Here is a 15690-nt window from a genome sequence, read left to right on the forward strand (position 1 = left end):
TGTCTTCTGCTCTGCAGTGGGTCTCTGTATGACGGTTGGTTTGGTTTTGATAGAAATCTCCACTGGCTCAAAGACCCTTGTTGGGATTTGGCTCCCTGGGCTGGAGCTGCGTGCTGGGCTTGGGGTCTGACTGTCGCCGTCTCTCTTGGGATGTAGGTTGAGTCTGGGCTGGTGGTCCTTTTGTGGGTCTGGGTCTAGGCTGGGCCAGAGGTGTTGATCCAGCTTCTTGTGGAGCTAGAGTTGACTCTACCGGGCCCGGTCCTGGCTGGGCTCCAGCTCCCTCTCTCAATTCCGGCTCCTGTTGAGTTCTAGAATCTTTTCCTGGCCCAGGTCTATGCTGTGAGGCAGCTTCTTGTTTCCTGAAGGGCACCCTTTGGATGGGAGGTGACTGCTGTGGTGCAGGCTCCTGTGGGGCAAGAAATTCCTGCTGCAAAGCAGATTTTTGCTGTGCTTGAGGTTCCTGCTGGGATTCAGTTTCAGGGGGCTCCTGCTGCGGGAGGGCCTCTGCTGTGCAGTGCGTTCCTGCTGGGTATCCGGTCCCTGCTGAGCCTTAGATGCTGCCTGGGCTGTGGGTGTTTTTCTGGCCCAGACTCTTACTGGGTGATAGGTGTCTGGTGTGGCTTTGATTCTCAAATGGGCCTAAATACTGACTTACAACCTGGCTCCACTGTTGTTTTTTTTCTCAAGGGGGATATTGATCTCCCAGGCTTCATTCCTCTGGGCTCTCACAGACCTCCTTTGTCACAGATCTCTCAGTGGTTACTCACGATGACACCTCCATTTGGGTTCCACTCCTTCATCCTGGCATCCCTGCTCTTCCTAAGGCAGTTGGCACATGGGCTGACCACAGCTGCCTCCCCACTCCTGTGCCAAATGAAGCGCTCGTGTGCCTCCTGCTGTGGGAGGAGGGATTGGGGGCAGAGGGAGGCTGAGAGCCCAGCACTCTCCTACCAGAGGAGGCCCCACTCACCACTCAGTTAAAATGTTTCTTCTCATAAGGCCAGCACCCCAACTTAGTCCTCTGTTTCATCTGGATGACAGAAGCCAGATTCTGGAGGAGTGTTCCTTTTCTGTTCTCTCCGTCTGATGTTTGAGGAAAGGGTCAGAGAGGGAAGCAGGATCTACCCTGTTGTAATTGTTTCCTCTTTATTCATTCATACAAATGGTTTCCACTTTAATTTCCTTCTATTATCGTTCTGATCATTTTACTCCCATGTTTAAAAATGAGAAAGACTGGGGCTTCCCTGGTGGCACAGTGGTTGGGGGTCCGCCTGCCGATGCAGGGGACACGGGTTTGTGCCCCGGTCCAGCAAGATCCCACATGCCGCGGAGCGGCTGGGCCCGTGAGCCATGGCTGCTGAGCCTGCGCATCCGGAGCCTGTGCTCCGCAATGGGAGAGGCCACAATGGTGAGAGGCCCGCGTACCGCAAAAAAAAAGGAAAATAAAAATAAGAAAGACATCTCATTTTTACATCTTGAAGCTGTTTCGAGTGGCATTTGAAATCTTCCACACCATCTCTCTAGCCTTCAACTATGCCTCTGCACATATGTCTTCTGTAGTAGATTGGAAACTTACAGTCAGATGACCGTTAATGATGGTGATGATGATAATCATAAATACTAGAGGCATTTTATGTGCTAGGAAATGGTGCCAGGTTTTCTTTTTTTTTAAACCTATAGTATCTTTAGTAGGACAATGTCTGATTCATTACTTTAACTTCTTTCTTTGCCCCACCTAGCTCTTACCTCAGAAAGGTTTGTTGAATGAGTAAAAGAATAAAAAGTTGGAAACTGAAGCGAGATTGAAGGTGGTGTTGGATAGAGGTGTGTGTATAATCTGGATTGAGTTTGGAATGAACAGGGTAAAGTGGGTTGTCTGGATTGAATGTGAGTTTCCAGACCCCATTTGAAAATGATTTTGACCTATTACATTTAAATATATTTATTGACTTTTGTTTACTACTTGCTTGGTTGTATTTAAGATCCAGTGGGACCAGCTAGGCAACCAGAGATTCCCGGTAAGTAAGTTTAAGCCTGGGTAAGGGGAGGCCCCAGGAAAAGACTGACAAGAAAAGAAGCCACTAGAGGGGGCAATAATCTTGGGGAACATGCTTTTTGGGATGATTTAGGGAGTAGGGACAGGGATGGGGAGCTTGAGGTGGGAGAAGAGCATCTTCTAGGTGCGCTCACTGCCTTATTGACAGAATGTTTTATCGGGACGGTGGGCTCTCAGAGCTCCTATAAGGGCAGAGCAAAACTTGCCAGCTGACATCGTCTGAGAAATTGCTGGCAGGCTCTGGAGGGTTTGGTTGGCTTCTTGTGGTGTCTTTGGTGCCCTAGGGTGAAAAGAAAAGGGAGAGACTACTGTTAAAAACATTTTTAGAATTTATTTTTTATGAGAGCTTTTAAAATGTTAAAAGTAAGACTCATCCCATGGGAAAAATTAAAATGAAAAAGTATATCCAGTAAAAAGTTAAAGGATGCCCCAACCCCAGCTGCTACTCCTCATTCTGTAGAGCTAACTGTTGTTACTAGTTTGCTACATAGTTTTCCATACATTTTTGTATATAAACATAATAGTTCACTTTAAAAAACAAAATGAGCTTATCCTATACATATTGTTTTTGCTACGTTCCTTTAACAAATCTTTTATTATGGCACGTCTATTTTCTTTTCTTTATGGCTTTACCACCTACCTATACATTCCTATATAATTTAGTTTAATTTTGCCTTATTTTAAACTTTATGTATATCAAATCATGCTATAACTATTCTCTCTTATTTTTTTCTCTTCTACTCAACATTATGTTGCTTTATTATTGTTCATTCTCACAGATACATAATATTCAAATATACTACTACTTATTTATTCACTGACCAATTTCCAGTTTGGGATAGTTATAAACAATCCTGCTATGAAATCCTTGTTCATTTCTTCCACTGTACATAAGCAACATTCCTTTTGAGTATGGAATTGCTAAGAGTGGAGTTGCTTGGTCACAGAAATTAAACTTTAGTAGATAACTACCAGCACTTTCTCAAAGTGATTTACCAATTTACACTCCCTTTAGCAGGAGATGATAGTTTCTCTGTTCTACTCTCTGACAATACATGGAATTATCAGACATTAAAATTGTTGCCAATCCTTGGGATTGACATATATACACTAATATGTATAAAGTGGATGACTAATAAGAACCTGCTGTATAAAAAAATAAATAAAATAAAATTCAAAAATTCAAAATTGTTGCCAATCTTATGATGTAGAGTGATCTTTTTTTTTTTAAATAAATTTATTTATTTTTGGCTGCGTTGGGTCTTCGTTGCAGTGCGCGGGCTTCTCAATGTGGTGGCTTCCCTTGTTATAGAGCACAAGCTCTAGAGTGCAGGCTCAGTAGTTGTGGTGCACGGGCTTAGTTGCTCCGCGGCATGTGGGATCTTCCTGGACCAGGGCTCGAACCCATGTCCCCTGCATTGGCAGGCAGATTCTTAATCACTGCGCCACCAGGGAAGTCCCTCTGTTCGGTTTTAACTCATATTTTCTCAGTTACTAGTAAGGTTGAGTGCCATTTCACATGTTTATTAGCTATTTGGATTTCTTGTCTCTGAAGTGCCTCCTCAACTCTTTTGCCTATTTGTTGTGTTTCCTGCCTTCCTCTCATGGATCTATAGGAATTACTTATCAGTCTGAATATTAATCCTTTATCGATATTAATATTTGCAGACATACTCCTACTCTTCTTCTTCTTGTCATTTTCTTTTGATGACCGAAATTTCTTAATTTCAATAAAGTCCAATTTACTAATCTTTTCCTTTATGACTTATAATTTTTGTTACTTGTTTAAGAAATCCTTTCCTACACCAAGGTCATGAATATAGCCTCCAATATTCCCTTGTAAGTTTGTCTTTCAAATTTAGACCTTTAATTCACTGAAATTTATTTTTGTGATGGGCTTGAGCTAGGGGGTCTCTGCACCTTTTATTCACTTAATATATTGTGGACATCTTTCCAATCAACATATAATGATCTACCTAATTATTTTTGACAAGTGCAGAATTGCCCAATTTGCTCTTGATGAATTTTTTATTGAGGTATAACTGACATCTAACATTATATTAGTTTCAGGCGTACAACACCATGATTTGATATTTGTATACGTTGTAAAATGAACAAACTATAAGTCTGTTAATAATGAGCATTTAATATGTTCATTTGTCACTACAATACTGCTATAATTAATATTCTTATACATATATCTGAATATTCATGCTAGTATTCTATACTAGAGATTTCTTGAAGTGAGATTACTGATTAAGGTACACACATTTAAGTTTGTCTCTCACTGTTGCGGCCTCTCCCGTTGCAAAGCACAGGCTCTGGACGCGCAGGCCCAGCGACCATGGCTCATGGGCCCAGCCGCTCCGCGGCATGTGGGATCTTCCCAGACCGGGGCACGAACCTGTATCCCCTGCATCGGCAGGCGGACTCTCAACCACTGCACCACCAGGGAAGCCCCACACATTTAAGTTTTTGATAGGTACTACCAAATTTTATTTTACCTCCGTCAACGGTGATAAGGATCTAGATTCATCCCATTCTTGATAATATCATAACATCAATCAGTTTACCTCTTGCCAATATTCTTTTTATATGACATTTATTTATACCTAGACTAGGGAGGAATCACATTTTGTTTGACACCAACACCGGTGTCATCGTCAGAGATCAATGACCGGTCCCCAACAGCCCCATCTGCCTCCACTTTGATAAGCAATGGCATTCTATCATTAAGGAATATGGTTAAGCCTCTCTAGTATTAGGAGAATTGCGTTTTGCTTTTCTTTCTCTTCCTATTTCCCCACAAGCTGACACTGAGTAGAAAGGGCTGAGAAGTGTGCTTATCCTGGTCTTCATTTCATTTCTCTTGTCTCTTCACAACCCCTGCTTCAGCCCTAGTTGATTCCACAGAGTGACTCTGGTTTAAGGAAGGTCATTCTTTTGGAACTTACTGGTTTTCTTCACTCTGCCCTTGAAATGATCACAGGGACACGGCTTCTTTGGCAGCCTGGGCACTGTCATGAGTTTTCTTTCAGGGGCTCTCAGGAACCAATCTGAAATAAGGGGGTTGCTGCTTAGAAGGGTTAATATGTTTGAGTCAGGGCTTTACTTGCCATCTTCCTTGCCTCTCGATTCGTTTTCATACTGCAGCAGTGGTGTGGGAAAGGGTCAACCAAGCACAGTGAAGATATCCAGTTATATGAGCACCAGGGTCTCTAAGTTGTTTGCCTGACCTGTATGGGCAAGGATTTGGTGGCAGGTTTGGAGGAGGCATCAGGGTGTCATTAGGGAGACTGAAAAATGAGGAATAAGACCTAGGTGTCTGCTTTTTAGTGGCTGCTTTACCTCAAGCAAGCCTTGCCTCTCTGATTTCAGTCTTACCTGTGAGTAAAATAAGGTTGAGAATGGGGTCCAGGAAAGACTTGGAAGGCAGCCCTGGGTTGTTGGGGAAAAGAGGGTAAGGGAGAGGGGGCAGCCAGAGATTCAGCCAGCTCCCCGCTGGACCTTGGAGGAGTCTGGTTCTTACATGAAACTCAGGAAGAAAATAAGTGTTGGTGCTGCATGTGGTGGGCTTGTGGAGAGGGGAGAGGGTGAGGTCAGCTCAGATAACATCTGCTCCGGTCCCAGAGGGACTCAAGGGAGCAAGTTGGGATCTGATGGTGCATCGCTGTTGTCAATACTGGATTACTGACCTTTGCACTCACATTGTTGGCCTCCGTCCTGAAGCCACCTCCCAGAAGCCTGGCGTTGGTCCCTATGGCCTCTGGCAATCCCTGTAGGAAGAAAACTGGTCACTTCCAGTCACTGGAAAGGGAAGGGACCAAGAGAATTGGTCCCCCATCATTGTGCTACCGAGGTCAGCGTAGCTCCATTGCTCTTCCTTTTTACTCAGGGATCTAGGGTGCTTCAAGAGAGGAGTATTTTAAATGGATAAGGAATTGAGGTTTAAAATCTGGCCTAGAGAAAAGCTTAGCTGGAGGTAGGTGGAGAAAGAATGGCTTCTGGATGGAAGAGAGGACAATAGGTAGGGGTTAATCAACACCTTACAACCTCCCCCCATTAAGATCCCTCCCTACACATATTAAAATCCTCATGACCTAAGGAATGAGAGCAAGGAGTAGATTATTCCATAAACCAGTCAGGAGCTTCACTGGACTTCCACCTTCGGTTGTATTTGAATCCATAATCCCAGTTTAAGTATAAGAGGATGGTATTTACCTTTGTTCCTCTGCAACAAATCCATTCCTCTTTTGGCCTCTATTCAGGTCTGTCTTATCACCTGATGCTATCTTATTCCCATTTTGTGATACCTAAAATATTTTTATGACAATCAAGTATGATGTTTTATAGAGATTCTTGAGCTAGACCTGGGTCCAGATGATGCTTCCTCTGTACAGGAGTTGCTCATATCTCCTGCCAGAATTAATTACGGCTTCCCATGGTTCCCCGTCACATTTCAATACAGCTCTATCCTTGCACAGTTATAGTTTGTTGTTTGAAATGTGTTGTGGACTGAATTGCGTCCCCCTAAAATTCATTGAAGCCCTAACCCTTAATAACTCAGAATGACTGTATTTGAGGATAGGGCCTTTAAAGAGATGATTAAGTTAAAATGAGGCCCTGTTGGTTGGGCTCTAATCCAATCTGACTGGAGTCCTTATAAGGAGAAGAGATTTGGGCACACAAAGAGACACCAGGCATATACATGCACAGAGGAATGACCAGGTGAGGAAATAGCAAGGAGACGGCCATCTGTAAGGCAAGGAGAGAGCCCTCAGAAGAAACCAAAGTTGCTGACACATTGATCTTTGACTTCCAGCCACCAGAATTGTGAGAAAATAAGTTGCTGTTGTTTAAGCCTCCCAGTCCGTGGTATTTTGTTATGGCGGTCCTAGCAAACTAAAAATTTTTCTTCCTCACTAGACTCTGAACCAATGGCTCAGTGGTCATTCAGCTACATGGCTCCTGACACATGGTAGACACGTGGTAAATGTTTGTTTGATAAGCAGATGAACAAGTTGTCCAGAGAGGGCCCTTAGAGCAGCATCCGGTTCAATCCCGCTCTCCTATTTCCCAAACTCTTTCTGCCCTTTCTGCCACACAGATGAAGGGTGTTGCATCATTTCTCCAAGTGCTGGTTTCCAAGTGTTTTCATGTGCTATTTGGAGTGGCATTAAAGTAATTTCAACAGGCATAACCCCAGCTGTCTAAACTTTTCTACTATATCACTGTCACCTGATCTCTACTTCTGGTTCCAGAGAAAAACCACAGAATATTAGAGCCAGAAGGAAACTTGGAGATTATTAGTGGAACCCCTTCACTGAGAAGTTTTTCTTTTTCATTTTTAATGCAATATAACTATATTAGAGAAAATTTGTAAAGTAAAAATGAAGAAATCTTTACCCTTATCAGCTGTTGGAATTTTGGTTGTTTACTGCATATAATTTTTTTAAATTAATTAATTTAATTTATTTATTTTTGGCTGCGTTGGGTCTTTGTTGCTGCCCGCAGGCTTTCTCTAGTTGTGGCGAGTGGGGGCTACTCTTCGTCGTGGTGTGTGGGCTTCTCATTGCAGTGGCTTCTCTTGTTGTGGATCACGGGCTCTAGGTGCGCAGGCTTCAGTAGTTGTGGCACGCAGGCTCAGTAGTTGTGGCACACGGGCTTAGTTGCTCCGCGGCATGTGGGATCTTCCTGGACTAGGTCTTGAACCTGTGTCCCCTGCACCGGCAGGTGGATTCATAACCACTGCGCCACCAGAGAAGTCCCTGCATATAATTTTTAAATGAAGTGATAACCATAGTATGTGAGCCAATTTCTTTTTGTTCACTCTATAAGCTTGTTCCTTTGTTTTCCTACAACATTTATAACAGACATTTTGAATGACTGACTAACACTCTCAAGTATATGCGTTTCCGATTATTTAACTCTTCTCTCATTGCTGAATATTTAGATTGTTTTATTTTTGGAGATTGATAAATTTCTTTGTGCTTGTAACCGTTTTCCAAATGTTGGATTGCTGCCTTGGGCAAGATTTCCCAAAATGGAATTACTGGGTCAAAAGTTATGAACAGTTTTATGTTTCTTGATATCATTACCAAGTTGTTTTTAAAGCATTGTACTAATTAACTAAATCACCATCTCTTATTTTCAGGTGAGAAAACTGAGGCCTAGAGTGAGCAAATGAAATGCCCAAGCTCACAAAGGTAATGGTGACACACCTGGAGCTAAAACCTTGGTCCAAGGCTCGTAGTCTGCTGTTCTTTCTGCAGCCCTACATGACCCTAACTTCATGGTGTAACTGAAAACGAAGGTGTTACTATAATATTATGTCCTCCAAGTGTCAGCCAGACATTTTTGGACCACCTTAATGATTTTTGCTATAACTTATACCACCTTTTCTACTATTTACTTGATACTTTTTTCTAAATAAATTTAATTTACATAAGAGCTTCATCCTATGCAATGTTATCTGTGAGATTATGGGTTTGATACATGCTTAGCTTGTTCTCCTAACATGCATTAAAATAAACATATAACTATTAAAGTAAAAGCTTATTTCTGTTCTACATAAAATCAGCTTTGGATAATATTAATACAGTAGAATAGCATGGACTTTATATCCTGACAGACCTGGGGTCAACTGCTTCCTCTGTCAGTTAACTCTGTAGTCTGGGAGAAGTCACTTAGCTTCTATGATCTTTGGTTCTCTGGTTTGTAAAGAGTGGATATTAGTATCCACCTTGCAGTGTTGTTAGGAATAAAGGAGCTACTGGGGCCTGGTGCCCAAGTAGGTGCTCAGTACACGATGGGTATTATTGTAGTTATTATTGCAGACTTCTAGTTATTTCCCAAAGGGAGTGTCTATGCTGGAGTATTAGGCTTACTGCTTTTTGCTGACTTGTATGTGTAAAGAAGTTACTTCCACTTGTTAGGTTTTGCAGTAGCTCTATTATTATTTTGACTTCTCATTTCCGCTACTTACTAGCATTGTGATTTTGGACAAGCTGCTTACCTTTTCTGTGCCTCATTTACATAATTTGTATTGGATTGGCCAAAACGTTTGTTCGGTTTTTTGGTAACATCTTACCCGAATGAACTTTTTGCCCAATCCAATAAAACGGGGCTAAAAAAAGTACATTGGTGTGCGTATGCACACATCTGTCCACCAGAGGGCCTAGACGCAATAGCCCTAGTAGCCATGGGCAATACCTAGTGCCCAAGGTTTGTGAATATCATTCCCCCATGAAAGGAACCAGGGCTCCGTGGACAAATGAATGACGCCAGGGCTGCGGAAGGGAAGTACAAGATGAGGCTGGAACATCTCGTGGTGTGAGAAAGTCAGGAACTGCTAAAGAAATGACATGTCAAAAAGACACTAAAGGGCTTCCCTGGTGGCGCAGTGGTTGGGAGTCCGCCTGCCGATGCAGGGGACGCGGGTTCGTGCCCCGGTCTGGGAGGATCCCACATGCCGCGGAGCGGCTGGGCCCGTGAGCCATGGCCGCTGGGCCTAAGCGTCCGGAGCCTGTGCTCCGCAACGGGAGAGGCCGCAGCGGTGAGAGGCCCGCGTACCGCAAAATAAAAAAAAAAAAGACACCAAAGCCACCTGGAGCTCAGTGGCCAGCTTTGGGACAATATGAGCGACGTGGTGAATAAGGATAGTAATAGATTATAATCCACAAATATCCCCAAGTCTTTACTTATAAAAATAAATAATGGAATACCTAAATAACTGGGAAAGAGAAGGAACAGCTCTTTCTTATAGTAGAATCTTAATTAATAAATGTAGAAGGAATGATGGAAATAGAAAATCACTGCTTTGCTAAGACTCTATAATACCTGTTGTAGGCAAGAGTCATCAATGGATTTTAAAAATTAACGGGCAAAAATATGATGAGAAGAAACAGGCTATTTGCATAGTCTCAAAGTATCTCTCCACAGGATACTTATTAACTACAATGAGAAAATAGTACCTTTATGGACACCACCTTAAGCAGTGTTCAAACGTAACATCACCCATCATGAGAGAGATTGTTATCGTGGGCCTTCTGATGTGCTGCACTGAGAAGGCAAGTATCGCCTCTATGGTATTAGTGCCAGAAGTGCATAATCTGAATTTAGTCATGAGGAAACATCAGACAAGCCCAAATTGAGGCACATTCTACAAAATAACTGACAGTACTCTTAAAAAGGTCAGGGTCCTGAAAGACAAGGAAAGCTGAGAAAGTGCCTAGATTGGAGGAGACCAGGAGAGATGATGCCTTTCTTCAGTGTAGGATCCTGGATTGGATTCTGACCAGGAAAAGGACGTCAATGGATGATTAACAAATTCTGAAAATTCATACATTAGTTAATAGTATTGTATCATTGCTAATTTTCTGGTTTTGATAATCATATTATGGTTATGAAAAAACTGTGTGGGCGTTTTTGGATCTATTGGAGCTCTGATTCTTTTCACAACATTTTTAAGCCTGAAAAATGAAAAGTTAAAAATAAAAAAGTACACTACATTTCTGTGAGGACACAATGAAGTAGTATGTATAAAGTGCTTAGGAGAAGCCTGCCACATAGGATTGGTTAACACATGGGAGCTATTTATTATAAATAATTTTATAATTAATAAGTAATCTTACAAGGAATGAGTATTCTATTATTGTAAGTAATTTATTTCTTAACATTGTCATCGGTTCTCTTTTTTTTTCCTCTTCCCTGTGAAAAGCATATTAAACATGTATGTGGTTATTTGAAGAGATAAAGCAAGATCAGATTTTATTTGGAGAATTTTTGGGCGGGAGGATTGTGTAGTGTTTTATTTCTTCTTGCCAGACTTGGTCCATCATTGCAAACTCCCCTTGCCTGGGAAACAAGAATTGAGCCCAGCCACCACCGGTCCCCTCTGGTTTGTAATCGCGCCACCTGGCAGCTCAGTGAGCTTTCCCCAGTTCGTTGCTCCTGTGCCTTAGTAGGTACTTTAGAAATTTTACTCAGTCCATTTACTGAACCCTTATTAGGTTCACATTATCCATAGTTTATTCTTCACAACAGTTGCACACGTTAAGTGGTATTTTATTCATTTTAAGAAGATAAAACTGAGGCTGAAAAATGTTAAGCATCTTGTCCAGGGTTTCAAAGTAAGTGATGGAGCCAGGATTTGGATCGCGGTTCCCCTCAATTCAAGTCTGAGTCTCAAGGTCCAGGTGAGTCTAAACATGTCGCCATGTTTGAGAATTATTGGTAGAGAGCAGTGGCCCCACTGGGCAGTGGTTCCCCCTCCAGGGGACATTTAGCAATGTCTGGAGATGTTTTTGGCTGTACTAACTGGGCGGGGCAGGGTGGTAGGGGAGATGCTGCTCTTGGCTTCTAGCAGGTGGAGGCCACGTGGATGTTGTTAAACATCCTGTAACCTGTTGTTAAACAGGTTACAAAGCACAGAACAGCCCCCCCTCCTCACAGCAAGGAATTATCCAGCCGTAATGTCAGTGGGCCTGCTATGAAACGCGGGTGTCGAGTCTCCTAAGGGCAACATTTTGAGCTCAGAAGCCTGAGGATTTATTCTTTCACTTTGCGAATATTTACTGAGCACCGTGCGAGATAGTGTGAGGGGTGTGGAAACAATACACCAGATTGTGCCAGAGGGGAGGTTACAGTGTAGAAGGGCAGGGGTGGAGGTGGGAGAGGCACACCAACACCTCAACTTAAGGTAGAACATGAAAAGGGCAGAGAGTCGAGTTAGGGTTAAGCTTGTTCACAGGCGGGAGGGCTCACGTGTGGTCCTGGGACGAATCAAGGGAGGCTGTGGGAGGAGGGGGCTTGGGGTGGGTTTTGTGAGTGAAGCTGAGCTGGTGGGAAAGCACAGGAGCAGCTCGGGAGCAGCCCGAGGCCTAGCTGAGTGGAGCACAGAGCACTTAGTGCGAGGAGGGCTGGACTGGAAAGGCAGCTGCGGCTGCAGCTTGGAATCCAGGCTGAGGACTCTAGTGGTGTCTGTCCTAGTGGTGGAAAAGCCTTCGCTTCCAGAATGGTGGTCTAGGCCCCAGGGCTGGGGGGCCCAGCAGCTTCCAGAGAGCTCTCTCTGTAAGGGAGGGAACGTTGGAAATTGGGGTGGAGTAGGGAGAACTCCTGATTTTAGGACAGAGTTGATGCTCAGTATATAACAAAGCTATTTCACCTCAAAGTAGCCCTTGGGGAGATGTTCCCCTCGAGTGCAGACATAGGTCGGGATGAGGTCTCTTCTGCACAGCTGTTCTGCTAAGGGCTAGGCCACTTCAGCTGTAGTGAAAAGTGGAGCCGATTCGGAGCCCCTAACCCAGGGTCTGCTTCCCAAAGGTGAGCTGTTCAAACAGGGCTTGGTGTGCCTACAGTTTCAATCATGGGTACTACCTGGTGGTGTGATTTTTCTAGTTTATCACCATACCGTGAAACAGCATTAAAAATTGTTGGGACACATCTGGTGCACTGTAAAGAATACAATCGAGGATGACTTACTGTCTGTGGTTGTACAGTTGCCTTCAGCACCCTCCCACCACTGCCTCCAAGCCTGGCCCTGGGGACATTCATTACTTTCTAGAACAGGGACTGGGGGGCAGGTGAGGCAGCAAATCTTTGTTGGGCCATTATTTTTTTCTCCCCCGCCAGCTACAGTTGCAGACACTTCCATACACACGGGCTTCTTTAACTCTCACAACACTCTTTGGATTTATGTACAGTTCTTTCCTATATGTAAGTGAAGAAACAGGCACTGAGACAGGCTAACTTGCCCCTAATCCCTGTAACCTAAAAGGGCTACATTTTACTGCATGTGTGGTCACGTTCTTTTCTGTTTTTCCATGTTTCTCCCCCCTCTTTATCTTTCATAGAAAAAAAGAAATTTTTTTTACCTGGATTTGAGCTGTTGCGGACCGTGGACACCAGCATTAGTGGCAGCAACAGTAGGAGGGAAGAGATTAGAACTTTCATTTCAACTGTTGGTGCTGCTGTGCGTTGCCTGAAGAGTGTGTGGAAGGTTCCCAGTGAGAGGGTCCCGAGTTCTTGGAGTGGCTCAGGCCGTGCGTGGTACGTGGCTTGGGGGTCTGAGCCTTACTCCCAGGCCAGTGTTCCCACTAGAGGGCGAGAACGGTCAAGTGACGCTGGTCTCATTAGGTAACTGGACCATGTGATTTATGGGAATCTGGAAGGTAAAGGTGGCCAAAGAGAAGGAGTGAAGCATATTCTTAGGAACATGAGAGGGCGACTGATAACTTGGCAGCAGTTCTCAGCCCCTCCCCTCCTCCCTCCCGCCTCCCTACCCACCAGTGTGCTATGATTTCTTCCCCAAGTCTTTTTCCTTGTTTGAATTTCCTAATACATGTGAGTGACATTTTCTAGCTTAGTGTCTGGCAGGAAAGAGAGTGCTAAGGGCTGGCAAAGAGAGAATCACACGGCGTGTGTCCCCTCTGTCCTCCCCACTCCCGTCCTTGGATCAGCAATAGCAGTGTTGTTGTTTGGGAAGCTGCCGTGTCCCCACTGTTTACAATTTCCTCCAATTCTGTGGCCACGTAAGGAGGGCAGCAGAGAGGATCAAGGAGGAGAGGCTCTTCTCTCTTGCCCCGAACCCTGGCCTGGAGCACTGGGTCAAAGCAGGCCTCCTTGTTGTTGGTCAGGCAGGTGGCTGTGGGCTCGTGGCTCCCGCCTAAAGGAGAGGGAACTGGGTTGGTGGAAGACCCTCAAGGCTTCATGTCCAAGAGGGTTTGAGAAACAGGAGGCACAGCAGGGAAGGTGTTTGCCCAGGCTGCTGGGGCTCTTGTTTCAGACCTTGTCTGGAAACAGCCCAAAGCGCAAGGAGGTGATACTACTTGGAGCAAACATTGAGGGTACACAATACCAGCACTTACTGAGTGTGACTCATTCCAGAGGCTTCAGGAAATGGGTTCAAAGATGGGGGGAGGCTGGGCTTAAGTGCTGGGTGATATTTATGGGGCTGAGGGGAAGGTTAACAGGAAGTCCTCCCTGGCTCCTCCAGGCAGGAGTGAGTAAAGATGGTGTGACTTTTGTTCCAGCCAAGAGGAGGGAAGAGGCCAGGCATGGTTTTTGTTTGCTCATTCTTACCCTCTCAATTTCAGATTATTTCTGCCTATGGACAGGTTGGAGGGTTGATTGTAGACTTTGCTACTACAAAGTTTATAAAGCACCTGCAGGCGGCAGGCACTGTGCTAGGCAGTGGAGATTGTCCTCAAGCTGGAGGCTTGGTCTGCGCTGGGTCTGATGTAAACCACCGATGTGGCTCCTCCCTGGAAAAGAGTCAGACTCTTCTCTTGTTAATATTGACAACTAATTAGAGCTCGTCTTGAGAACTTTAGTTGTGTAAGCACAGCCTTTGTGACTTACAAAGTTCCCCCTCCAGGAAGGAGGTAAGGGGAAAGTGGGAGAGATAACCATTTTCCCACTGTTATTTCATTTCCCCACTCTACAGTATATGTAGTAGACATTCACAAATGCTTGTTGATTGACTCCATGCTTCCTGTTGCTCTAAGAAGAGTCATTTATTCATACACACATTCAGTGAGCATTTGAGTCCATAATGTATGCCCGGTATTTGCAGGTGGTGGCTCCCGAGAAGAAGAAGGTGTGACGCTATCTCTAAGGAGCTCCCACTACACACATAGACCCGTGGAGAGTTAGTCCAGCTGCTCCACTTTATGGAAGTGGGAATGAAAGCTCAGGGAAGTTACGTGACTTGTTCAAGATCACAGTCAGTTATCCTCAAAGCCAGGGAAGAAAAACTCAAGTTTCCTGACTTGCTGGAATGTCTGTTAGTAAGCCGCTGCCGGGCTGCTGCATGTGCCGGTGTGGTGAGCTCTGGTAGGAGAGAGAGGACATCAGAATGAAGTGGGAGCCCACCAACATCTTGGATTATCCAGAGAGAAATGTCTGGTTGAACCTTGACTGCAAAAATTGGGGACACTTGCGTTCTCTTTCTTTTTCACTTTGAGCTTGAAATGAGGAAAACGGGAGCCCAGAAAACCCAGAGTGGACAGTCTTCACAGGGGGTTGACGAGATGGGCCCCCACGTCTGTGTTCACCTCTATCAAAGTGTTTCTCATGTAACAGCAATGCTCTGGCTTTGGACTGGGCTCCCTCCGTACCTGGCCCTCAGTGAGGGCAGGGACCAGGTCTGATTCATCCTTGTGTCTCCAGCGCATAGTGCATCGCAGGCTGTAATAGATATTTCTTAAAAATAAAACAACAGGGGCTTCCCTGGTGGCGCAGTGGTTGAGAGTCCGCCTGCCGATGCAGGGGACGCGGGTTCGTGCCCCGGTCCGGGAAGATCCCACGTGCCGCGGAGCGGCTGGGCCCGTGAGCCATGGCCGCTGAGCCTGCGCGTCCGGAGCCTGTGCTCCGCAACGGGAGAGGTCACGACAGTGAGAGGCCCGCGTACCGCAAAAAAAATAAAAAATAAAACAACAAAAATTGTACACCTACACAGCTATGGGATGACTGGGTAGCAGCACAAGTCGAGAACCCATCTCCTCACAAGAGCTGATGTGGAATTTGGCTTTCTAAATACAGGTGAAGTGCTCAGAATGGGGATGTGGGTCGTCCTGTGGCTCTGCTGCTGTGCTTGGGACACTCCCAGGATTCAGAGTTTCTGCTCTGGTTGA

General features: G+C 44.8%; 1 protein-coding gene across 1 annotated transcript; it reads right to left on the reverse strand.

Moving 5' to 3' along the window:
* Window positions 1-2045: 2045 nt before the first annotated feature.
* CXCL17 (C-X-C motif chemokine ligand 17) lies at window positions 2046-13068 on the reverse strand. Its single transcript, XM_029236980.1, has 4 exons — window positions 12931-13068; window positions 5752-5832; window positions 5011-5112; window positions 2046-2336 (listed from the first exon to the last, which is right to left on the reverse strand). The coding sequence occupies exons 1-4, from the start codon at window positions 13007-13009 to the stop codon at window positions 2239-2241; spliced, it is 360 nt and encodes a 119-aa protein (XP_029092813.1). The 5' UTR covers window positions 13010-13068; the 3' UTR covers window positions 2046-2238.
* Between the last annotated feature and the right edge of the window lie 2622 nt (window positions 13069-15690).

Source organism: Monodon monoceros, unplaced genomic scaffold, assembly GCF_005190385.1.
Source record: "Monodon monoceros isolate NGI ecotype Baffin Bay Population unplaced genomic scaffold, NGI_Narwhal_1 Super_Scaffold_10, whole genome shotgun sequence".
Lineage (NCBI taxonomy): Eukaryota > Metazoa > Chordata > Mammalia > Artiodactyla > Monodontidae > Monodon > Monodon monoceros.